Here is a 26,481-nt window from a genome sequence, read left to right as displayed (position 1 = left end):
TCTTCCTGTGAGTTATTACCTGCTCTAATCCACTTTGGAAAATACCAGTATTTCCTTAATTTCATGAAGCATGCAAATATATTTTTCACAAACCACAGCTACCTGAATAGCTCAGACCAGAGCTGAAAGCAAATCTGAGCTCTCTCAGGTACTAACAAATAGTCCAACATCACCACCAAATACATGGCAGCACAAAAATTGTCAAATACTCCCATTAAACTTCATAAGAACGTAGAAAGACTGACTTGCACGCCAGCTTGCCTCTGTTTAAATTCATATTGTCTTCTATAAGGCTGATGTCTAGCCTAATTCCTCATGCTATTCTTGCTGCAACAGCTCTGACAAAGATAACACGTACAAAAGCCCCAACAAATAGCACACACCACCTAGAACATTAGGTGTGGTTTAGTTCCTACACAGTTATAGAGACATTTTATATTAGTATCACCGTTGTCCACATTAATATTATCCAACTACAAAATGCTTTAGAACTAATTTAACCATCCACACATTATTTCTCTGGCTTTTCCAATTCAATTCCTTGAGAAAGGAGTCACAGACAGTGCATGTTGTGCTGAAAGCATCCAGAGGAGAAGGGCTGGCAACTCTGCTCTGGGAGCAGATGTGAGGAGCCATTTCTGGCCACACAAGACAGGGTTTTTTATTTTTTTTTTTTATTTTTATTTTTTTTCTGTCATTGCTGCCTATGTAGATCACCTAACACAAGGGTTGTTTTGAATGGTTTTATCCAACTAGCAAGCTAACCCTAAGTAACAAATACAACAATACATATACAACTGTACAGAACAAAAAATTAATGGTGTTAGAGAAGGATGATGCACAGAGACATTATGTGTGACACTGGGGAGGAAGTGGGGGTAAGTGCGCATGGTTAATATGAAAAGATGTCAAAAAAAATGAAGCATAATAATAGTGCAATTTATCCTTGCTAAACGTACTGCACTGTGCTATAATTAAATATGAAAACCTAAATTTATCTCTATGTTCGGCTGTCATTAACTTAACAGGGAGTGCACATGTTCTAATCTAATGGCTGATTTTTTTCTCCATGTGCAGCATATTAAAATGTATATTAGCCTCAAGGTGCATAAACACAAAATAATAGACCAAAGGTTTTGGCCTGTGGAGAAAAAAATCCATGCTCAAAGGCCGTCAAGTAGCTGGTGATGCAGGGGAGACACTCACTTAGCCTCATTAAGCCGAAGCTCTCTTTTGCTTGTCTTTTGTTCTGCATGACAGCAGCCTCTTTGTTGTATAATAATTCATTCCAAGTTCGTTCCAAGCTACCGAAACTGGTGAACTGTGGCCATTTTAATGAGCAGTATTGGTGGTATGCATAATCTGGAAGCCACGTGTACTAGGCAATCACAGAGCACTGCAGCCAGCAAAATGAGATACTGTCGAAATCACAAATTTGTCAAGTTGTTTTTGGACAGGGTATTATAATAAGCACTAAAATATGCATCTTATTACTCTGCATCTGCCAGTCAAAGATCACTGTAATGAATGCATGCTGCAGGGTATGACCAGGCTGTTTCCCTAAGTAAAACAAACTGCAGAGTACAAAAAAAGAATTATGTATTTTTGGCAGTGCCTGGATTTTTTTTTTTTAAATCCTTTTGCATCAGGAGTTGGATTTTCCTGGCTTGATGTCCACTGCCAGCAGTGAACGCATTAAAACCGCCACTGCCAAGGAGTTAACGGGAATACATGGCTTCTTAATAGCCACATTTACTGGCTGTGCATCTGAAACTTTAAACTCCATGCTCGAAGCAAATTTAGCATAAAGTACATATAAAACCCACAAAGATTAAACTACTTTAAATACACTTTAATAATCCCAGTTCCTTTTGTTTTATACATTTCTACTGTAAATGGTTTTACTGTTAGAGAAGATACATTTTATGTAACAACCTGCTCTCTGTGTGAGAAACAGCACTGTAGGTAATCACTACATAAACTTCCATAATAGAACAGTCAAAAAACCACTAATGTCAGAGTGTTTCTTTTTTTCCTACAGATTGGTCAGGCTCATAATTGAATTCAGTTTAAAAGGGTGGGAAGCTCACCAATGCAGGAAACCTGCCAAAAAGGACTTGCACAGTGGGGTACAGAGGTCTGCTCTGCTGGTGCTTCCCAAAATGCTGCTGGTGATGCCCCACAGAGAACCACCAGACTCTCACCAGAAACAATGCCTCTGGAGATCTTTCATCATCAAGTGAGGAGGTGAAGACTAAGCGGGGAGCAGAAGGAAAGAACCTACTTCTTCATCTGCCTGCAAATGATGGTTGAGACACTTTGGGGGAACCTTATTTTTGGTCAACCCAACAAGAACTTGAGTGTGCTGATGCACAGTTCCTGTGATATGGGAGGTCCGCGGGGGTGCAGAGATCCACCTGCAGCCCGTGAAGGAGACCTACTCTAGAGCAGGTGGATGCCTGAAAGAAGGCTGTGAACCTGTGGGAAGCCTGCCCTGAAACAGGCTCCTGGTAGGGACCTCTGGACCCATGGAGAGAGAAGATCATGCTGGAGCAGGTTTTCTGGTAGGACCTCGGACCCTGTGGGGGACCCATGCTGGGGCAGCCTGTTCTTCAAGGACTGTATCCCATGAAAGGGACTCACAATGGAGCAGTTCATGAAGAACTGTAGCCCATGGGAAGGACTCATGCTGGAGAAGTTCACGGAGAACTGTCTCCTGTGGGAGGGACCTCACACTGGAGTAGGGGAAGAACTCTTCTCCCTGAGCAGTGGCAGAAATGACATGTGATGAACTGACTGTAACCCTCTTTCCCTGACTCCCTGCACCGCTGGGTAGGAGGAGGTAAAACTAAGAAGGAGGGAGGTAAGGGGAAGATGTTTTTAAAATTTGTTTTACTTCTCATTATTCTGGTCTGATTTTGACTGGTAATATCCCCAAACTGAGTCTATTTTGCCTGTTGTGGTAATCAGAGAGTGATCTCTCCGGGTCCTTATCTCAATTCATAAGCCTTTCATTATATTTTCTCTCTCCTGTCCAATTGCAGAGAGGAATGACAGAGTGGCTTTGGTGGGTACCTGGCATTTAGCCAGGGTCAACCCACCACATCCTAAATCTATTTCTCCCCCCCCCGACTCTTCTTCAGAACTCTTGATAGCAATATGGGTCAAAGAGTTTCTTCATCAATGTTATTTTTTAACTGCAATCTCTATACCAACATATGATGAAATGGCCTGTATTTCTGGACATGGCCACAAACACCATTTGTTCTGTCTTTTTTATGCAGTGTTGGAAAAAAGAGGACAGTTCTTTACTGTACTGGACCAATTTGCTTCCCAAAGAACAAGGAGCACTTCCAAAAATGAAGGGTGAAAACCTCTGCTCAGTGAAGGTAGTCAGAGATCTTGAATAATCTGAAGGCAGTCAAAACTTTGTGCATGGCTGGGAGTTCACATTTAGTTTATTTATTTAAGAGTTGATTTAATATTTGGTATGAAATCTAGTTGGTATAGCAAGGGTTTTTTTTCTCTTCCATATAAATGGCTATTTAGATTTGACTGCAATACAGTTAGGATTTAGTAAATTTGTATTGTTCAGAAGACTCAGCTTTCAGTACCCATAGATACTTGAAGGAAATGAGCATTTTAGTCTTAATAGGAAGTCTGTTCCAATGGGAAGTCCATTCAGAGAAGAAAATCAGCAGCTTGCTAAATCTAAGGTGATGAATTTTCACTGAAGTTCAGACGCTGTGCATGTACAGCATTATTCTCTTTCTCTGTCTGCTGAAAAAAGCCACTGTTTATAAATGTGTTTTTATTACATACAATTTTAATATTTTTAGTACAGCACAACTTTACCAGTTCAGAATTATCCACTATTAAAACAGTTTTGTTTGTATTTTGCATATTTCTGGAATCAAGATGCTTAAATTATTTTTTCTTATTTTTATTTTTTTATCTTTTAGACATGATCAAACAAACGTCACTTTTTGGAAAACTCCTGGTGCTGAAAGCAAGGTATGAGCCATCCATATTTATCTCTTCCTATAAACCCACATCTACCAGTGAATATATCGCCATATTTTTGATGTTTAGTTCTCTGACATGTACAGTGGCCACTGCATTAAGTATGATTTTTATAGCTGACATTAGGTGGAAGTTTATACAGAGACACACTGTACCACTTCTCTGATCACCAGCTGACACCATCGCATTTCTGGGACATAATCACTTCAGCTCTCTAGATTAAGATCAGTGAGCAACTAATAAAAGAGTCCTGTAACAAACAGACAAGGTGAGACAGTGAGACACACAGGAGATCAAATTGCACCTCTGGGGAATATTGTACCTTACCCAGACACCTAGTGAGAACAGTCATCTTTATCACTCCTGGTCATGTATCCTCCTGAGAAAATTAGGAATATTATTTTAAATATTATTATTATTTTAAAACATAATTCTGTTAATTCTGGATTGTAAGGAGACTTAACGATGCCCTTCCTCTCTTTTATGCAGTCACCCTAATAACTTTGGGTTTTAAGAGTGTGCACTACATCTTAACTGTCTGCCTGACTGCATCATGTGCTTGATCTCAGTCCTAAATTCATGCTGAGGTAAGTGTGCTTTTACAAAAGTTCTTCCTTGAAGGAGTCAGTGAGAAGCCGTGTGGTGTCATCATTACCTTGCCATTCTCTCATCTCAGTGTCAAGATTTGCAAACTAAGATTAAAGCTGAGACAAGCTGACAAGTTTTATTCCATGCATTTAATGCAAAGGTGATTCAGAGTTGATATTAATGACAGTCATCTGTGCCAAGGCTTCAAATGTCAGGTTCTCCCATAGAAAAAAAAGCAAATGTCAACTAAATAAGCCATCAAAAAAGCAATGAGGAAGGAAGCCCAGAAGACTGGCTTTGGCCATCTTTGTGAGTCTGATGCAGCATCTGTGCTAGGACTATTTTTGGAGCTGTTATGGATAAGATTACAACCACAGGAAAGAATGAGTAAAATTGGTGAAGCTATGGAAAACTGTATCACCCAGTGACTGGAAGCCACAACTAAGGCTAGCATTTCTAAGTGGAAAACTCACTGCTACTACAGTCAGTGTAGTACTACAGGTCACATTTCTGGACACTGGTAAGAAACTGCTGTGTTAGCAAAAGGGAAAAAGCTAGTGCTACTGAAAAAACCATTGGAAAATATCTACCTCTGTGTCAAAGATGATAAATTTAGGGTCTATATAAAAAAAAAATTGATTCTGGAACAGTAAAAAACAAAAACAGCACTCAAGTTTCCAAAATACTGTCTAGTGCTATGATGCTTCTGATATTTCAACAGCTATAAATTATCAAATGGATGTATTAGTTTCATTAATACAGAAGGATGAGCAGATAATAATCAACATGATTCCCTTTCTCAGACCAAGCATTTTATGTTTGCTATTTAACTGCTTGTTATATTACACTATTTAGCACAGTACTTTCAATATTCTTTCTGTTTAAGAAGGAAATTATTGTGATAAATGTAACAACTGTCAGTGATAACTGTTCAGTTTGTCATTTATCTGGTGACTGCATGGCAAGACAGCTTCAGTTTGATGTCAGGTGTACCATTTAGGAGAAGGTATTTATCTTTAGTTTACTCTGGTCATCGAATACTACAATATTTCACGACAAAACTCCACTGTGTCACTCTCCTGTGGTAACACTCTGCACTCAGCATCTGTTTGATACTGAAACCAAGATAGAAAATTAATTTTAAAAAAAATAGTACACTGTTACATAAAAATAGAGACATTATCATTCGATATTGCACTGTGACTCAGAACAGATACAATTATGAGCATACCTAGCTGGAAACAGAATGGCTCCTAAATTTGCAATCTGTTTAAAACTGGTAGAGGCCCAATGAATTTGTACACAATCAGAAAGCAAGTGGTTCTTGATGTTAGTGAAAATGATTCTCTCCTAGTTCCTTATTATTAAAATGTCAAATGCCTGAACTTCCTATCCTTGTGATTCTATTTGAAAATAATAGTAATCTTGTAATAAAAAGAAGGATGAATCCTTTTTATTTTTACATCTACTGCACTAAAACCACAACATATCAAAATTAGCATCTTCACTTTTTTTTTTTGAATGCAAATGTTCAGCAGTATTTGCTGTTTAGCTTCTCACAGGGTCTAACTGAAGAAACTGCATTTCATCTCATGGTAATACCAATACAAAATTGGACAGCTCCTTGTACGTTTTTAAAACTGTAAGGCAGGATTTAAGCTGTCACATTTTACTCCATCTGTAACATACACATTCCTACACATTACTTTTATTGATGAGAACATATCAATAGGTTATCTTCTCTGTTTGAAATAGAGAGTAAGGACATGCTTTTTAGTGAATTTATTTTAGAAAGAGAATCAGAAGTGTGTATTATGACTTGCTGCCAAGCAAGCTAGATATTGGTGTTTAAATTGAGATGAAACTACAGTACTTAACTAAATTTACTAGACACAAGTACATGAAATCCAATATTGATAATAATTTATGAAAGTAAGAATACTGATTCCTACAATACTGCAAACTTAGTTTATGATAACATAATTAGTTACACTAATAACACTGCTTAGGCACAGTCTTGCTAATTATGATATTATAAATATTAATGATATCAAGTCTTTGTATTTGATTGCCCCTAGTAGGATCATTTATCACAGTGTTTCCTTTTACCCATGTTATATTATTTTTCTTCCTTTTCCCTTGATTGTTCATTCCTGCACAAAGAGCCATCCTGAGCTTATGCCTAAAATGTATCACTAGCTTATCAGTGATGCAGCCTGCTTAAGTTTAAATGTTATTATTTAGTAGCAATGACACAATGGGATATAGTTCAGTGCTAATACAAATACACAATCAATTACATTCTGTATGTCTTATCCCTTTTAAATGTGTAACAGAGCCAGCCAGATAAGATTACATAGGGCTTTGTTTTTATTCTTTTTTCATATGACCTGTTTCAAGTTAAGATTCCTTTGAATTATTAAATGCTTCCTTAAAGCATATTTTCAAACAACCTTTTTAAAGTTAATTATTGATGTAGTGACAAGCAAAAAAGTCTAAGAATTATAATTTTTTTCCTTGTCTTTGACAACAGTTGTCTGTTTGGTAAAATACAAAGGTAATACAAAGATAGAAGACTGAATGCAGCTTTAAAGAAGAATTACAACAAATCTCTGTAACATGAGTTGGAAATGCTGTGTAGGTTTCTACAAGTGTTAAAGGAAAGAAGTTTAGATATAACCCTTTGAGCCTGGTTTAACTGCTTAACATAAGTGGATGAAAATGAAACTGCTTATATCTTGGTTTATTTTTAAGCAGCGTATTATCCAGAGCTTTAGGAATAGGATTGTCTTTCCTCCTTGAAGGTAATGTTATAATTTTCAGAGCTCCACAGAGAACAACAATATAGGAGTCTCTAATCTCCTGCTAAATCCAATTCCAGTCATCAGCAATGATAAGCAGAGATTTGGAGGCGTTTGACACTCCAAATCCTATTCTTTTGTAATTCTTTACTTTTTACAACATTTTCAACAGGCATATATCAGATTTTTGGGAAGGATAATCAATAGGCATGATGTATAACTGAAATCAGTCTTCAAAGTGATCCCCTCTAGTAACCAGAAACAAAAGCTCAGCCTCCCTGCTGTGCAGGTATTTTGCTTAGAGCAGTAGGCAGCGGGGCATCACTAGGAAGCCAGTTACACTTCCCTGCTTCTCAGCATGGATCAGCAGGTGCCCTGGTGGAGGGATGAGCAGTACTGGGGCAGCTGAAACCCACTGCATCTGACAAAAATGCTTTTGTAGCAGGGAACTACCGGAGCAGAGAGGAAAGACAGTCCAGAGGTTAGGATTTCATAGAGACCATAGTTTACATTCCTATTTCATCACAGACTTTCTAGGTTTAAATGATATTGTGGAATTTATTAACTCCTTTGGTGTCATTGATCTTCACCTGGAACTTCTCTGCCTCAGAGAGCATTTGGGTGTCAGCAGACATGAAAGACCTTGAGATGCTTAGGTACAGTGACTGAAGGGCCACTCCTACTTGATCTAGTGTTCCAACTAACAGATTACACCTGCCTCAGCTGGTCAGATTCAGTGTGAGGGGGTTTTTGCACGTCTCCTGAATGTTGCACCCCAGCTGGAACACCCAGGAATTTCTGGCACAATATTAATATCAATCTGAACTGAGCTGAGTTTCATTAAAACAAACAGTTCCAGAACTTGTTCTAATGCATTTGTTCTATGCATTTGCCTGTTTAAAAAGACATTTTAAGGACATGATGTTATGAATCAAGTGATCACATTTACAGTAAACATGTTAGCCCATATCAAGTCATTTCAAGCTCGCCTTCTTAAGCTGCCTTCAGATATTTGTTAATACTCAGAAGGAAAAAGACCTGGTGACTAATTGTGACAGCAGCAGTGATTAATCAAGGTAAGTAGCAGAAACTGCATATAATGATTATGGAATTACATTCAAAGCCAAGACATAGTGCCAGGAATGGCAATGGAACAACATACCTTTCCCATCAAGTCAGCAATTCTAGGTACTGGTTTTCCTTTCTGGTGGCGCACGGTTGCAGGACTCTGTCCATTCCAGTCTTCAAGTTCCTCAATGGTTTTCAGGTAAAGAAGAGCTTGCAGTCCAGTGCAGTAGTCCTCAATAACAGTGAAATCTTGATTTTGGATTGCACTGCACACCTACAAAATGTAAGTCAGTTATCATCAACATCCTGGCAGAGAAGCACATGGAATTATCAAGCTCTTTGTACTCACTGATTATCAGATGACCCTTTCTACAAATCCACTGGGAAAGAACTGCAAGAATTGAGGGTATTAGCTGTCTGCTTAATCCTATGTCATGATACCACCACTGTAGTTCAGGAAAAAAAGGGCTCAATGACACTAGTTATGGCCAGGTTGCCTAGTGGCAGCCCTTAGACCAGACCTGAAGGCTGTTCAGAGGTAAGCCTGCAAGCCTAGCCCCAGGTGTGCCTTCCAGGGTGTTGATGCTGAGTGCATCAAGCACACTGGCAAACAAACCACCACCTCTGCTCAGACCTTTGCTTGCAGGCACACATACAGTGGTATTCCCCAGCCTGCTCTGTTAAGGAAGCCCAGACATAACTAGTTAGGTCCCAATTAAGCAAATCACAGAGCCACGGACTTGCTGAGATTGGAAGGCATGTCTCGAGATTGTGTTGTCCAGCCTCCCAGCTCCGAGGAGGGTCAGCTAGGGCAGGCTACCCAAGGCTGTATCTAGTCAGGATTTGAATATCCCCAAAGACAGAGACTATACCTCTCTGAGGAACTTGGTTCAGTATTCAGTCTCCCTTGCAGGTTTTTTCTTATATTTAAATGAAATTTCCTGTGTTCCAGTTTGTGCCCATTGCCTCTTGTCCTTTCCCTGGATACCCTCGAGATGAATCTGGATCCAATTGTAGTGTCTCGGCAAACAGCACCCATTAAGCTGACCTGTTAGTATGGGTGAGCACTGCCAAACACAGACCAGAACAGTGCCCTTCTGCTAATCACCATTTCCCATTCAGAGCTACTGGGAGGCCAGGACACTTTATTTTAGATACTTTAGAACACAGAGAGCAATATAGCTTTATAAACTTTTAAAGCAGTGATCCCTGATCTGCAAAACTACTGACAGCAGAGAATAGTCTGACTATTTACATGGATTCTTCTGGACCATTTTGTGGATATCAGCTCAGATTCAAACCCATAGAGATCCCCAACCAAACTGACAACTGAACAAAAAATCCCTGACTGTTCCCTGAATACCTTCTCATTAGCTAAACTCTAATCAGCCATCAGTGATGAGGTGCAAGGTTGATTGAGTACCATTAATTGTCAGTCTCCTGAAATGCTCTTAAATTCCAGATGTGTCAGTGTTTTTCAGCCTCTGATTCAGCTTTTATTATAAAAGCCGAAAAGAGTGCTCCTGATAATAACTTGACTTCCATGCACACATAGTGAACACAACAATGAAATAGTCAGCTATTTTAGAACATGAGTGTGTGGACATGCACAAACACATCCAATATACCTTAGATCATAATTGACATCAACACTCGAAAAATAAGGAAATATATAATTGTTTTTCACATTTCAGAAATGACAATACAATTTGCAATCCTGAAGACAGGTACACACTGCATTGGGAAATACCATACACTACAGCTGTGCAAGAAAAAAATAAAGGCAAACTATAAAATAAGCACAATAACATTTTCTATGCAGTACATTTACATTACACAAAATCTTTCTCTGAAGAAACAGAGTGGGCATTAATTAGGTTTGTTATGCCTTCCACAGGCTTCAAGATTTTTTTTTCCCAATAGCAATTATAGAGAGCATCATAATAATTTCCCATACAGGTTATTTAACTGCAAAATTTAACTGACGCTTATTTAAACCTTTTCGTTCACCAAGGAATTCTTTAGTTTTTTTGTGCATGGGTAACACTTCTATTAGCTATGCTTAAAAACACTGAAACTATAAAAAATACAGTTAAAAGCCATGTCATGTCACTTGAAACAAGTTCAGACACTGTTGTCAAAATCCTGAAATATTTTGACAGGATGTATACACATGAGATACACTGGAGGATACCTGTAATAACCTTATAAATAAAGAGGCTTTTACTGTTTTCCATCTTGTGGTGCAGTGTTATGAACCGCAATAATATAAAAATGTGCAGAAGATAATATCACGCTAAGAGCTAACATTTGATCCCTGTGAGTCTGTGTGCAGTGCACTGTTTGCCTTCCCTGGAAAGCCAAATGAGGTCCGGAACTGAAGGCAAAATGCAACTTTTAAGAAAAATGTAAATCTCTGCACTAAAGAAAAATGTTATTTGAAATGGAAGGACTTCAAACAAACAAGTGGTTTCAAATGATCCTCCTCTTCTGTAGAAGCTTTGTGACTATGGTGCCCAATGGCTTACATAATTAGCCAAAGACATGCCTTTCACTTAGTCCACTGTGACAAAAGCAAGTGCTTATGTTTATGGGCCTTTCCTAGAACTAGAGAGATTCAAAGATTAAAACATACAAAACCAACAGAAATAGTTTTGCCATGTTTTTGGCAAATTCCAAAATTCTGAGCTTCAAAATTTCTCAGATGGTGAGATTTGTATTTTAGGCTTACAATATCTTCCATGAATCAATGTAGAAGCCTTTGCTGCATTTTAAAAGGTGGTGAACAAAATGAAGATAAAAGGTCACCCTGACCCATCAGCCATGACAATTTCTACACCACAGAGAGAGGTTTTTAGCATCATACCTGGCTGCCTCTGAATCACCAGTTTAAATGACATTGTGCCTTTTTTTCAGCACAAGAGAAGTGGCAGGGCAATAGACCAGGTGAAACTCAAACTCACGCATCTGGAAAAATTGCAGCAGAACCGAACCGACTGATCTCCACACATCATTAATGCCCCGCTCTGCTCCCACTGCTTGCACTGGGAACAGGCTTCCCCTCCCTTGCAAAACTTAATGCTGAGCCTGAGCCCTCTCTTCTGCTGCACACCTATGGCTGTATTTAAAATGGAACTACCTTTCGGTTGCTACCACCTCTCATGTAATGTCTTATCAAACCACCTCAAGAGGAGATAAAGGCAAGAAGTGCTGTGTAACTGCTGCTGTCCGTGCCTTGTACACATGAAACTGAGCTGCAGCCAGCTCTGCCGGCTCAGCCCCTCTCCTCAGCATCATGCTTTTACCAACCAAGCACAGCAAAATGTGCTTCCCTTTAGACCCTGAAGCAAAAACCTAACAGAACTCCAATTTCACAGCTGAGAACACACACCTGGTCATGGTTGTATCAGACCAGTGGTCTGTATCCCGTGGCCAACAGAAGCCACTTACGGACAAGTATAAGAAACAGAGTGGGTCTGGATCAGTTGCTTGTGTGGTTTATCAGCCCAGGGTTCTAGCAAGCAGTAGCACTGGAACATCACATAGCAGAGATGGCACCTGTTTAATATCCCTTAATCCTAAATAATCCAAGTGAATCTGTTTAATGAGTAAATTAACATTAAGCTATTCACTGACCCAGCCTCTCACCTGAAACATTAGGTAGAAAGTATCTTTCTTCTGTGAAAAATGAGACACTGGCCCTTTGAGCATCCTTTGGGACAGAGTGAGGTCCAGGTCACAATGAAGCTGGCAGCTGCTCTGCTCACAAGTGCTGTCCTACTGTCTTGCTTCTGTTGGTCTCTAGCTTTGGACTTGAACTTGGACCAGAAGAGGAAGATGCTACATTTTTCCTGTTTAGAAACCTGTATTATTCATATTGCGCTAATATACAGGGAGATAGTTTTGCACGAGTTTGGTTTCACTCCGTTGCCTGGCTCTGTCCTCGTAGTAGAACTGCTACAGTTTAATTTTTAACATTGGATCTCCTTTTCTTTCTCCCAGATCCAGACTCCAATGATTGTCCCTTATGTCCTGAAGGAGACAAGCAGGCCAACATGCTATGTATGATCAGCTACACTGTGCTCTCAGTATTCTGAAATCTAAAACTGCACAGTGTAAGTTGCAACCGTAGGTTACAATTCTAATCTATACAGACATGTCTGAGATACTAAAAGACACAATGCTTGCTTTGCTGTTGGTAAATAAAACATACACCAAACGATCTCACTGGGGAATGGGGATGTGAAATGAATCACAGGCTAAGGCTCTAAGCAAAACTGCTCTGCAAAATGCAATGATGGGAGAAGCATGCAAAGGTCCCTGCCGATGTCTTGCATAAGAAATGACCTGTCTGCTCTATTACTAAATTATCATAAAAACTGAGTCTTTGCCACAGGATCTAGAGACATTACAAGTCTTACTTGAGGAACTGGAGTAAATCGTCACAGATTATTATTGTGTAAAAAAAAATTTACATGTTATGTGATTGTCATTAATCAGTCACATGAATCTGAAACTTTTAATTTACATATTTTTGAAGAAAAAATTCATTATTGGTGACAAGTACTACCATATCAGTCATAAAACATTGTAAATGCCTTTGCTTTTAGCAGAATCATTACACAACAGAGATGCCAATTTCCAAAGTGTTTACTGAGGTAAATCCCCTGCACTGTTTACTGAGAGCTCTGTCTGTGTAAGACCTTTCAGTTTTGGCTATAGTCTACGTTTCTAGAAGCAATGGGAAAAATACCCACACATTACATTTTATTTCTGTTTCACTCTCTACAAAAATGGATGTAGTTCTAGTAGACACTTTGGCATATCCCTGGGAGACTGTGTGGAAGACCTGTGCCAACCATGCAGAAGCTGGACAAAGTGTCTGAGGCATTTCCAGACAAATCACTCCATAAAGAAATTCCTATTCAGTGTTGTCCTTACATTTTCCCACTGGCAGATGTTGCAGAGGAGAAAATATTTCCTGTAACACTAGAAGAGGAAACAATGAAGTCCTCTTCAGGCATTAGTCTGTCCATTCTCTCTTACCCCGTGACATTCAGTTTTTACATAAACTCATTATTATACATTGAAATCCCAGCTGGACAGGTGATGGTGGGGAATATGGTGCCAAAAATGAACCCCAGTTCATCTATTCCATCAATAGCTGGGATTTCAGCAGAGGCTGCAGATGAGATGCAGATCTAGACACATCTGTGGTAGCTTTTTCCTATGCTACTTTCACCTAACAGGAGGTATTGTGAATAATCTCACATACTGCAAGTTCACTGCAAAAGACTGGAGTAGGTCAGAGAAGCTGACCTGTTCAATAATGTGCTGTTTTGCAAAAAAGTGTAAGTATTCTTGGTGTAACAAGAACTGTGAGAACAAGAATCTTGTAACGTCTCGCAGCAGTTGTTCTCCAATTTGAAATTGTTTCAAAGCACTATCAGAACCCTTGGCAAATGAGGAATTTGTTCTGGAAGACAATAGCTTGGAGAAAATTTTGATTTGTACACCCCTCTGAAATATATATATATCTATCTCTTCAGAATATGGGTACAAAATAATTGTCACTTCTATGAAAACAGAAGTAACAGTAAGGAGGCAGATGGGTGGCAGTGATACAGTCTAGAAGTAAGAAGATTGATGGGTATATATTTGTATATACAAACGCAAATCACAAAGCTTGACTGTTCTACCATATTAGTTTCCATTTGTTGTAGCTGTACATCATCAAAGCAGTGATGTCTCTGTATATTGCATTTAGTGGTAATGTAACGGACTACCAAAAAAAAAAAAAATCAAAGTGAGAGTTTCTAAGTAGATTCCTGGCAATTGAGACAGCAGGCTCTTTCATCTGTGCTGTAACTGTGGCAGTGCATTGATTTAAACTCCTTCTGAGATCTCAAATGCTTTTATATTCTTAGGTCTCACTGGCTGCTTTCTTTTTCCCTTTTTTCCCTTCAAATGATAAAATTCTAGCATTTAGCAGAATGCCATCTTACTTCCTCAGAAGATAGAGACTTATTTCAGCTTTGGTTCTAAATTGCATAGGATCTGTAAATAAAATAGCTCTCAAAAAGTCATCCGATTAGGAAATTGGCCTTTGACTTCAAAATTTCTAATATTGTTACCATAGCAAGGGGATAAAGAACTATTATTCCTCTGAGATAACTGTGAGAGGTTTTACAATGCATTAACAATTTTGCTTTTCCATGAATTTGGTTGACTCCTTTTGAAATATTTTTACTGATATGCCCAAATGATAAGCAAAAGGTTTACTGTTTTTATATTTTCAATTTTAACATTAATAATCTTTTTATAGAAGTTTTCTTTTTCTATTAAAAATTCTTCCTGATAAGTATTGAAGATATAAATTCATCTTCCTCTTGGAGAAACATTTATGAATGCCTGAGCTGTTATTTAATGTATAGTTGAAGCTACTGCTTTCTTGATTAGTGTCTATTGATTAAGATTCTGTTGAAAAAAGACTGAAGCTGTGAATGAATGCAAGATGCTTCAGGAATAATTCTATTTGTGCCCACCTGGGTATCCATATGAATTGGCAACCTCAAGAAGATTAATTTTGTTGTAGTGGGCAAGAGCATTATGATAATCTGGGTAAGGCATACGCACAATTTAAAATTTATTCTCAAAAGCAACCAGCAAAAATTGACCCAACTAAAGAAAGATCTTTCTGGTCCATGCAATCTGTATGCCTATGGAAATGAAAATATATGTTTTCTAGCTTCTGTACAGTAATTTAGACGTGCCCAGATCTCCAAAGTAAAAAGCAGCAGACACTGCACTGGTTGTCTGACACAGTACTCATAATAATGTGGCAAGAACTGCAATGTGAGAACACACAGACAAATAAAATCTCCTCTGAGAGGGGTTTCTATACTTACAATCTTCAGGATACCAGTGTCTATGGAAAGGCTGTCTGTATAACCATGGTTCCTCTTCCTCATATCTTGGTGAACACCAGTACATTAAATGTGTAGCCTAAATTATCCTTTCTATCAGCAATTATTACTTCTGCTAGAGGGCTGTAGGATTAAGAACATTAGGGGAATTGGGTTATCAGACAATGTGGTGCACTCTCTGGGAAAAAACCCCCAAGATTCTTTGTTTCAAAGAACAAATTTGTAAGTAAGAGAAAGCTTCCAAAATATTGATACAATACAGATGGAATTATTTGATTCACTCACATTAGCTGCTTAAATGACTCTAGAGATATAGGTTAGCAGATGGGATGTTACTTAACAAGTCTACAGATACTGGATCAAGATGCAAAACTGAATTGGATGATAGATGATAGCCTTTTTAAAACATTAGAACTGAACTAATATATATGAACTAATGAACTACTACTGGTTCCAGAGTCTAGTATAGCTTTCAGAAAGCAGTTTGAAGGACTCAAACATTACACCTATGAATTGTCTGAATTATGGGAAAAAACCCCCACCTACTATTTTTTTTACTAAGTCCTAGACTTGAAGTCCTAATGAGCTGAGGGCTTACTAGTGACACTTAGAGAGGTAACACACAGAAGAAAAATTTAAAGATCCTAATAACCCCAGGGTCTGAAAAGCAGGCAACCATTCACAGAGGGCTTAAGAAATCTGCATTACAAAAAAAAAAAAAAAGAAAAAGAAAAAAACCCACAACTGGATGGTCCAGTGCCATGTGGGTATCAGTAAGTCAGCGAAGTATTTCAGATATTTTGTTATACCTCAAGAGTGTTCATCAGACAAGCTTGAGATAAATTGTCATTCTAATTGAAAGTATAGGCTAATGCCAGTAAATCACAGAGCTTAAAATGAGTTAAAAAGAGAAAGACAGCAAGAAGAGCCACATCTGCTGAAGCCACAACAGTCTCCTGAGACAGGCTGTATTGAGAAGCTTCCCCAGCACCAAGGGGATGGTTACTCTTCCTGGCACAGAGACCCTGAAGTACCTGATTTTGGGGACTGCAAGAGTAGATCTTGTTCATGTACTGCACTCCAGCAACCCTGGGCAGTTGTGAGTGGCCAGTGATGAAGGAGGAGAAAAAAGTCGAGAATCCATTAGCCACTTATGAGGGCACAGCGGGAGATAAGAGCACTAGAAGGGATTCTTTAGGAATGTTATCCGATGCATTAATTCCTAGCCTACTCAAATCTACTTTTCCTCCCCTTAAGTTCTCCACTGCCAATTAATGTATCTTTGATCTAAATAGCTAAACTGGGTGTTTGGGAGTGGGAAACTGGTTCTTATCAAGGGACCCTGAACGATGCAATTTTGTATCCCATGTCTTTGACAGGCAAAATGCAGAATAAATCAAGAATTTTCAGAAGGCTCCCTGAGGTAATTGTGGGTTTTTTTCACTGTCAACCACCCCTAGAGAAATGGTTATATTTCCTTATCTCACTAAGCATTCTGTCAGTTCTTGGAACTACAAAGTGGACCTTTATGCAGTAGGTGGGCACACACACCAATAAAAATGCTGATCGTGATCATCTTTCTTAAGAAAACAAATGGTTCCACATGCCTTGAGCATTGAGGAGTGTGGGAAACAGCTTCATAATCAGCCATCTATAGCAAATTGTATCATTGTACTGCAGATCTACAAAATGAAAGATAGCTTTGAAAGCAGATGAACTAACTCCCCTGTGTAAACAGTCCAATCACACAGAGAGGCTCTACAACTATCTTTAAATATATGTTGAACATCACTTAATATTTCATTTATTAACACCCAAAGGTCTTGCCTCTTTCTAGTAAGTACTGTTGTGGAAAACTAAATCCTTCAGCTCTCCTAGTGGTTCTGCAGCTGCTGGTACAGCATCACCAGCTGTGTCAGGTAGATGTAGATTTACTTGACCCAATTCCATGAGTCATATCCTCCAGCTCCAGAGAAATTTCTAAAGCAGGTACCAGTTAAGTCACTCTGATCTGGTGGTTTGATGATAAAAGTCATCAAATAACATTACACAGAAGTTAGGAGTGGTTTTAAGATTTTGTTTTCTGAGAGCTAACCAACAGGAACACCATCATCTCTGGAATGCAGTTGGTCTGTTATCCCATTTTTGGAAAGGTGTATTTGTCAGAAGTGAGTGGTGCTCTAGGGAACCATGCTTTTCAGAAAAGAATGGTGTTCTGAAAAATGTGTGGAAAAGAGTTCCAGAATTACCAGTATGTGCTGTTTGACAACATGAAATGCAATGGCTCCATTTAACTAGAAAATGTCTATTTTGCAATCCAAGTTAATTGGAATAAAAAGGTCAAAAGTAAAACATGTTGTGAAAAGACTGAAACAGAGATTTGATTCACCCAAATAATATATTTTTTCTTTAAATGTGCTAATTCCACACATTTTTAGAATTCTGATTATCAGTTTAAACTGGAAAACTTTTCCATGCTTAGACTTCCCTCTGACAGAATAACTATTTCCTCATCACTGGCAATAGTCAGGTTCATTAATACATAATGGATCCAGGGCAGACCTTCAGCGTTCATCCCAGGACACTGAATCAGACACAGTAGGGACCTGAACCCAGATCTATTTTGATTAAATTAAATTTGTCAATGAAAAACAGTTTTCTCAAAGAAATTTTCAAAAAATTCTAATGAGAACCAGCTAACAAGGGATATTCTCCTGTGACCAGGATTTTCAAAGCTGTAGACCTCTCAAAATCAAATGGAAAAGAAATTTTTCCATTCTGGAACCTCAGTTCAGTCCTGCAATGATTGACCCCTCATCCTGGTGAGTCTTTCCCTCTAGTACTCTCACATTTTATTTCAGCTAAAATTACTTTCATCCTTTATCAGCTTGCCTGTAAGAATTTGTGCAGCAGCTGCTGTGTCCATTGAAGAGTGAGATTCATGTGAATAAAATAGTTCTGACCCTCTGAGTCCTTCGTGTCTGAGATAAAAACCCACTTCCACATCTCCTTAGGGATTGTTTTACCTATCTCTGTCCAAATAACAAATATCATCAAGAAAAGCAGCAACACAACTCGGGATACTGAAGGAAGTTAAACTCTTTGTAAAACATACTGCCAGCTTCCAAAATGCCAGCTTCAGAAAAATGCTTTCTCTGTTTATTTCTTCTATTCTAATTGCATGGATAAAAGGACCCCTCATCAGCCAGATCAAACTGTGTCAGGGGGCTTGTGCTGTAGCTGGAAAAAAACTTCAAAAAGGCGTCAGGGCTCATATTCCCAGATTGCTCCCTCCTTCCTGGGCAGAAAAAACACTTTTCTACCACTGGGAAAACTGACAGATCAGTGACCAAACTGCAGCTAGTCCAGCACCAAGCCCAAGCTGAGCTGCCCAGCAGTGCACTCCTGCACCAGTGCAGGCTCCAGGACCATGCCTTCCCTGAGCACAGTGTCCTCCACTGCTTACTCTCCCTCTCTTCCTTTCACTGATAGGTACTGTCTCTGACTGAAAGATCAACAGAGCTGCTATGATACAAAAAGGAAAATTTCTTACACATATGTTTTCTTTGTGTGACCAATAATGTTTCCAAGAAAAACTTTTCCAATGGCAGAGCTTTGCAATTCTGAGTGTTTTACATTTTCCCTTTTTGGAAAACAAGTCCCCTACAGTTACAATAAATATAACATAAAAAAACCCCAAAACCAAAACCAAATCAAACCCACAAACAAACAAAAAAACCCCCAACAAAACAAAACCCACAGGAATTTCCCTAAGTAATTACTGGAGATGGCAGAAAGGAAAAAAGAAACAGCATTTTTCACTGTGCTTATCTTTTGTTCTATTTTTTTTCAATATCCAACAAGGAGCTGGGTATGCTTTCAGATTCAATTTCAAGTCACCTCCACACTGCTACACAAGGGGAACTCTGTCTACAAGAGAGAGCTTCATGTCTGGAAGCAACCTGAGCTGAGTAAAACAACTTGTCTACAATTTCATCAACAATTAACCAAGCCTCTTGTGAAGAGTCATCTCCATGTACTCACTCGATGCCAATTCACACCATGTGCTTTTATCTTCACGAAGGACAGCTCTGTGAATGTTCATATAAGATAGTGGCAGCATAAATCCACATCAGTAGTGTGAATCCACATGAAAAATAGGTACAGCAGTACCGGGTTTTGGAAAGACAAGCAGTACTGTGGATCTTTGGGAAAGATGGAGAAAACATGTTGCCAAAGCAACTATTCTTCATGTCGCCTCAATGGTTAAAGTCCCTCTGTCACCCACGGAGGCAATGTAGACACCTTGGCAGAGGGAGAAAGAGAAACACACCCAGTGTCCCCAGGACAACAAATCCCCTGTGGAGGCTGGGAGTGACTGGTATAGGACAGCATTTGAGCTGATGCTCAATTAAGACCTCATTCTTAGTAAATAATTATTACCATGCAGTGATAGTTAAACCTACCTTGCATGAGAATTCATTACGAGAATGACAAATAGCAATTGTTAAAGAATGAGCTTTAATTCGTTCTTACAAATTTATGAAATAACAATCCCATCTATGCAGACTTCATTTACTAGCTGGTGAAATGAGCAGAAAGAAAGGAAAACTAACAGATAAATCCCCTAAGCAGCTCCAAATAAAATGTAAAAGTAATGCAGAACTGTATAAAATAAAAAACATTATTAGTGTTTAGTCTGTAACTTTTCAATTTGATTTGAATATTGTAACTTTTCATTAAAAGTGGCAAGATAATATAAGTAAAAATCAATAATAAAAACCTGTTATAATTTGACCTTTTTTACAACCATAACAAAAAAACTTTCTAAATTGTTTTTGTTTGACAAATTCTGATTTCCAGTAAAAGGAATTCTCATTGAAAATTTTCATCAATTAGTAATTTTCCCCCCAATCATCTGTAATGGAGCAAGTGTGGCAGTCTTCTAATTACTTTCTTTTTATTAGCAAAGACAGATAGTTGAGAACAGGTTGAGTTTCTGTAATTAGCACTGGGCTAGTTAAAAAACCAGAAAATAATGAAATGTTTTCACAAGTGAATGCTTGAGTATGTCTGTCCCAACTCTTTTCTCTCTTTCACATTCATTTTTCTTTGGATTTCATGTAGACATGTTCAAACAGCACTTTTTTCCCTCTTTTGTTTCTGCATGTACTGCAAATTTCAGCTCTGCAGAGAAGGGCCACTCCATTCAGTGCTGCATCCATTGAAGACTTTTTTCAGTGCGCTGCTCTGTGAGCAGCGGAGCTAATGATACCTGGCTTCCAGCAGCTCTGTGTCTCCTGGTTGGGTTCTCTGACGTCTAATAAGGTGTGACTGCCAATTAAAGCCTTTCCTGTGGCTGACACAGTCCTAACAGCGCTGTCCCATGTGGATTCTCAGAGGTCTAATAAAGGTGAGCTCATAGTGTGCTTGTGCATACAGTGAAGGAATGCAGTTACGCTCTCTCCTCTGCCTGACTTTTTTGTTTTCTCAAAACTTGTTAGAGCAAAATACTTTCTATCTTCCGGCAAATTTCAGTGAAAATGGCCACAAAGCTCAAATGTGACCAAGGCACTCAAACGGATGTACAAACACACATCGAGTTTCTTTGGGAATACGGTCTAAAAACTACTATTTCTACAGGAAACTACACTTATCTCAATCAAAGGACTTATATCTGAAAAGTGGGTTTGCCTTAAGAGGCCTCTTTTTTTCCTTAAAACTGTTGGTGAGAGTAAAGAGTCATTCCTTGAATCTTTTCTGATATCATTTTGGTGGCCTGTTACTGCATCCAGCAACTTATTCCTCACTCATCATTTTAAATGGTGATAGAAGAATTAGCTGCAGCACCTTAACTTCTCTGTGCCATGAACAGCTTTGTACAGAAAGCTTTTGTTCTTCTACCTCTTGAGCCATAACCCGTGTCAGAAACTTCACAGTGTCCTTCTGGTGCCAAAGTGTCCCTGTTCTTGGGCTTGTCTGCCCTTGGAGCCCTCTCTGTGCCTGGCACAGAGCAAAGTCTTCCACCTCTTTGAAAGTCCAGGCAGGAGAAGGCCTTGCTCTGCCACACCAATGGCATCCTGTCGTTGTTTAAGACTTGCAGCAATACACCTGACCTCGTTCTCCTCATATAGAGCTGAGATGGGACACAAGAAAAGACTGAGTTCTCCCTCTGCATTCAAAATCACAGCTATTCATTGCAACACAAAATATTTTTTTCCCAATTGTTATCAGTATAAACTTAACCTGGAATTTTTAAACATAGGGCCAGCTCCATCACTGACCTGCTCTTTACTCCCATTATTAGAATCTCTTTTAATTCTTCACTGTTCATACCATTAAATGGCATAAAAAACCAATTCCTGGATGAGAATTTTTTTGCCTTATCTATTTCTCACTAAACTCAGGTATCAGAGTCTTCACTGACTTAAACAGACACTGAGACAGGCTTAAAAGAACAGTAATAAAGTGCTTGGAGAACCAGCTGTCTACTTTGCAGTTCTGTAGTCATAAAAAAAGTATAGACAAATATTGTCTACCCCAAATTGCATCAGGGTCCTAATGAAAGTTAAAAATAAAGGGAGAGGAAAACATGATAAACGATTACAGCAAACATCTACTACATGAATTTTTGCAGGTTTTGTTTGTTTGTTTGGGTTTTTTGTTTCTTTTTAAGATTGAGATGGAGAGAATGGTAGCATCTAAACATTAAAGATAAGACATAGTGCTCATGAAAAGGTATTTTTTTTCCCCCTGTTGTTTCACACTGACTATATTTTCAGAGCCTTACTTTTATTTTCTGATAGCCAGGGCATTTTATACCATGTAGAAGAGTTCCTTACAGGATTTCATATTTGCACAAATACAATAACAATGCTCTCTCATAGATCAAGTCCCACTATTTTGTGATAAAAAAGCCTGTTTATTCACACACAAAGGGCCATCCTGCTGCTATAAAAATCTCTCTGCTAAATGCTTCAGTAAAAAGATTGCTGAAGAAAAAATAATAATCAAACTGTATTGAATCCATTGAGACTCTGGCTCCAAAGAGGTACCAAGAGGGCTTCTCGAAAATGTTAGAAACCCCACAAGCTGTCTCATAAAAACAACTGTGTTCTGTGCTGGAGAGAGAGTTCATCTTAGAGAGGCAAAACGCCAGTGCTGTTGCTTTGCTATCATGGGCTGCCATACTTCCAGAATGGTTTTGTTCTTCCTCAGATCCCTGAGGTCTCACACACAGCTGGTGTCGAGCTGGAGAGAAGGGTATGGGACAGATACAGCTTCATGGCACCTCTGCTGCTAAGGTAGGGTACATTTCCATCTGCTTTCCTTGCCTGAGAGATGAAGAGGGTCATGGTGCAAGGCCCAGAGGCAGCAAGTGCATGTGGGCTGAATACAACATGGTGAGGACAAGAGCACAGCACCCATAGAAGCAGAATTGCAAGGCACCACATCCCATCCAGGATAAGTGGGAGATTAAGATGGATGAAGGTGGGTCTGAAACACAGACCAGGGCAAAGCTACAGGGAAGCAGCATTATATAGGTGGATTTTAAATTGCTGCTGTGTAGAAAGCCTTACAGACCTTACAGACATCCATGTCTGCAACAGCAGACAAGTGTGACCTCCATACTTCATGAGAAAAGAAATTTCTTTGAAAAGGTACCCAGATTCTTTACATGACAATGACCAATGTTCCAGACTAACAAAAGTATTCCATACCACCACATAATACTGAAAGGCTCCATCATGAAACAACTATACTTCGGAAAGTACCCCTCTGTTCTACCTTTTTTTTGTTACATCTGCTAGAAATAATGACTACAGAATCTCTTTCAACAAAAGGTCATTTATGTCAATGGACAGAACACAGAGGATCAGATCATCTGCTGTAATTGCAAATTAATGCTCTACTGCTAATGCATTAACTACACAATATTGATCTACAATTGAATCATACAGGCTACTGTGAAGTGATTTTTACTTTAATATTTTTATGCTTTTATTGCTTTTTCCATAACACATTTTCTCTTTCCGCTGGAATTTTTTATAATTGTTTCCCATTTTAATTTCCTGCAGCAAGATGACTTTTAAAAATGTATGTCTCTTCCAAAGCCTTGCAAAAATCTAACAAACCATCAATGTGCCATGGTAAATCACAGACATGATGAAAAAGATTAAAAAAAATCCAATATACATCTTATTTTGACACATTCAGGCTTTAAAAAAAGTTTACTTAAATTAAAAATAAAATACTTCAGCCTCACTGTAAGCCTGTAGTAATGAACTGTACCTCAGGTCATTAGAAAGATGCAGCTAGACATTTCTGGAGCTTTTGCTATGGAGTGAGTGCAGGATTATCTCCATAAATAAAATTGTTATTATTTTTTAATTTAATATCTGTACTGAAAAAGGATTGGTGGATTCAAGTATGTTAAAAAAAGTATAGTGCTATGGAATCAGCTGAAGAAGGATTGAAATGTTTCATCATTTGTAATGAGAAATTAAAAACCAAACGAGCTCTTTTTGCAACATGTCAGAAGTCCATACGGGGAAGAATGCTCTGTTAAATTGCTGTACGAAATTTTAATCCCAGCTACTTCTGACTACAACGATTCAGGTTTTTTTCTATACCTGCTGCAAACTTCCTTATACACAAGCCTTTCACGAATAACAGTGCTAAGATGTTGCCCTCCATGTTCTAAAGGAGGGGATAGAACATATTTTGAATACTGAAACTCTCTCCCCAAACCATTTTCTAATATATCTGTTTAATAGCAATTGAGGTGGTTATGGCATATAGCAAAATATGGCTTACCACCTGTCTCCTGACTTGCATTCCTATGTACAATGATTTTGTAAATGGAAAATAAATCCCCATGTTTTAAAAATAAAAGCAATTGGAATTGGAAAAAAATAATGGAGAACTGATTGTAGGTCAAATAGCTGCAGAGGAAAATCTGATCTTGCTTTTAATGGAAGAACATTTATTATTCATAAACCTTTCCCCTAACAGATATGCCATACTGCAATTAAATCAACTCACACAAAGCCTTCTTATTATCCTAGTCCATGAATGTCACCCTCTCATGGCAGAGAAGACACGGGTCTCTTGTCGAGCCACAGTGAAGGGAAGCCCAGCGGCCAAGCAAGTTCTGCTCTCCCAGGCTCTCTAGTTGGGCTCCATGGATGGATCAATATGGTCTGTGCTACTTAGCAGTTAGTACGAGACTGTGTTTAATACTGGATTATCTGACATTCCCTACCCTTTTAAAATGCTGCTAATGAGGAATTCTGTGTGCCTCTGGATCTGTCGTAAAGTGTGTCCTTGCGGTTTTGGAAACACGAAGTCAGATCACAAAATGTGCATTATTATGTCAGTCTAAGTGTCTAATCAGAACCAAAGAGTGACAGCAACAGTGTCCAAAGCAGATACCTGGGATCAAGCTATGGGACACATACATAATTCCTCCAGTAGAGTCCCAGCTTTTAACTACTTAACTCAGGGACTTGCTATGCAGTGAATCTTAATTAGTGAATCATTCAGTAGACCCCTTTATTTGATGCTATCTACAAATTCTGTACTTGCTCTGTATTTTGGTACTGAGAAAGCAGAAGTGAACTGTCAAAGCTGTAAGCAACAGAGGTTGTGACTGTTGAAAAAACAACCTGGGCATTTGATACCAAGGATATGTGAGAGAGATTGGGATTCAGGAAAGGATATATTAGCTGGCTATTTGTATGACTTTGTTAAGAAGAAAAACAATGGTAATGATTCTCATAATCCTAAAGAGGTTACAAAGATGACCTGTGAAGATGAGGCTGTCTTCTTCCCTCTATCCCAATGTATCTTGTCTGAGAAGCAAATAAAAGTTTCAGTGTAATTACAGTTAAGTGTATTTCTTCTAAGATTGGCTATAGAGATTACACATTTCCTTCTCCCTTCCATTTGTCCTTCTCAACATAAGGGAAAGACTTAGGGCCTGTACTCACAATCTTGCATGAAGTTTACTAAAGGCTTACTCTAAAATAAATGCAATTGAACTAGTTCAGACCCTTACCTACACAGCCACTTTAGAATCCATTTATCTGAGATTAGTTTAAATGACTTCTCTAGTGAAACAGAAAGAAGCCACTTAAACTGAGGATACTTCTGATCCTAAGGATTTTAAAATCAGTTCTAGAGATGATTTACGTTAAACTCGTGAAATCTAGGGACAAGAAAAGAGTTTTTTCACCACCTCGGAGAAAATCTGTTGAAAAGAAAAATTGTTCTGTAAAGACTAAAAGATCAGTATAGATCCAAGTAATTTCTGTAAGCCAGTTTCAGAGAATTTGATTAATTTTAAAAAGAAAACAAGAATCAATGCTTTGTAAATCAAATATTCTTTCTCTTGGGCACTGACTGGGATGTCTGCATTAAATTATATTTCAGCATTTCCCATTACCATTGGTGCAAATCGAAAAGACATAATAAAAAATAAACAGCTACACAGTCTATATAAAGAAAAAGTGCACGACATTAAAAACTTTTAGTTTTAGTCATTCAGAAAAAGATACAACAGGTGTAAAATAGAGAAGCATTCCACTCTGTGTAGTTCAGATCATGTAACATTGTTACAGACAAAACCATTGAAACTGCAGCTCTATTAGCAATAACAAACCAAATATATCTCAACCACTAAAAACATTTCCTTGCCAATACTATTTTTTTTTGTAGACGAATGGTTCTCTGTACTTTGCACCATTACTTAGTATTTATATGCAAGAAACTTTCAGATCATTGTGTAAGAAAAGCAGATCTTTTGTCTGTCCATGCAAAAAAAGAGTTTGAAGCATTTTAATACAAACTAAAAAAAAAAAGGAAACGGTATTCATAAATCAAAAGAACATAGCAAGTCTACAAAAAAGCAGCAGTCTTCTACTTCAGCTCCCAGAGATGCTAATTTTGATATGCATTAAAAATCCCAACCAAATCAAACACTGAGTTGGCTTTTTTTTTTTTTTTTTCTGAAACATAGCAAACAAATGACTAATCTCAGCAGTCACTGTAGCTGTGTAAAAAGGATGGTCACA

At 38.4% G+C, this 26,481-nt stretch overlaps 1 protein-coding gene across 5 annotated transcripts in view; it reads right to left on the bottom strand.

Annotated features, from left to right (window-relative positions):
• DPYD (dihydropyrimidine dehydrogenase) overlaps positions 1 to 26,481 on the bottom strand; it is a 336,400-nt gene that overhangs the window by 36,906 nt on the left and 273,013 nt on the right. For all 5 annotated transcript variants that reach the window (XR_003528954.1, XM_027651422.1, XM_027651424.1 and 2 more), the window contains one exon: positions 8,575 to 8,754. Coding sequence is in view for 4 of the 5 variants with exons in the window: in XM_027651422.1 (XP_027507223.1) it covers positions 8,575 to 8,754 (180 nt within the window). In the remaining variant the exon portion in view is untranslated. The remainder of the gene's footprint in view (positions 1 to 8,574; positions 8,755 to 26,481) is intronic.

This window comes from Corapipo altera, unplaced genomic scaffold (assembly GCF_003945725.1).
Source record: "Corapipo altera isolate COAL_440 unplaced genomic scaffold, ASM394572v1 57, whole genome shotgun sequence".
In the NCBI taxonomy this organism is placed as follows: domain Eukaryota; kingdom Metazoa; phylum Chordata; class Aves; order Passeriformes; family Pipridae; genus Corapipo; species Corapipo altera.
This window is presented reverse-complemented; position numbering and strand designations above follow the sequence as displayed.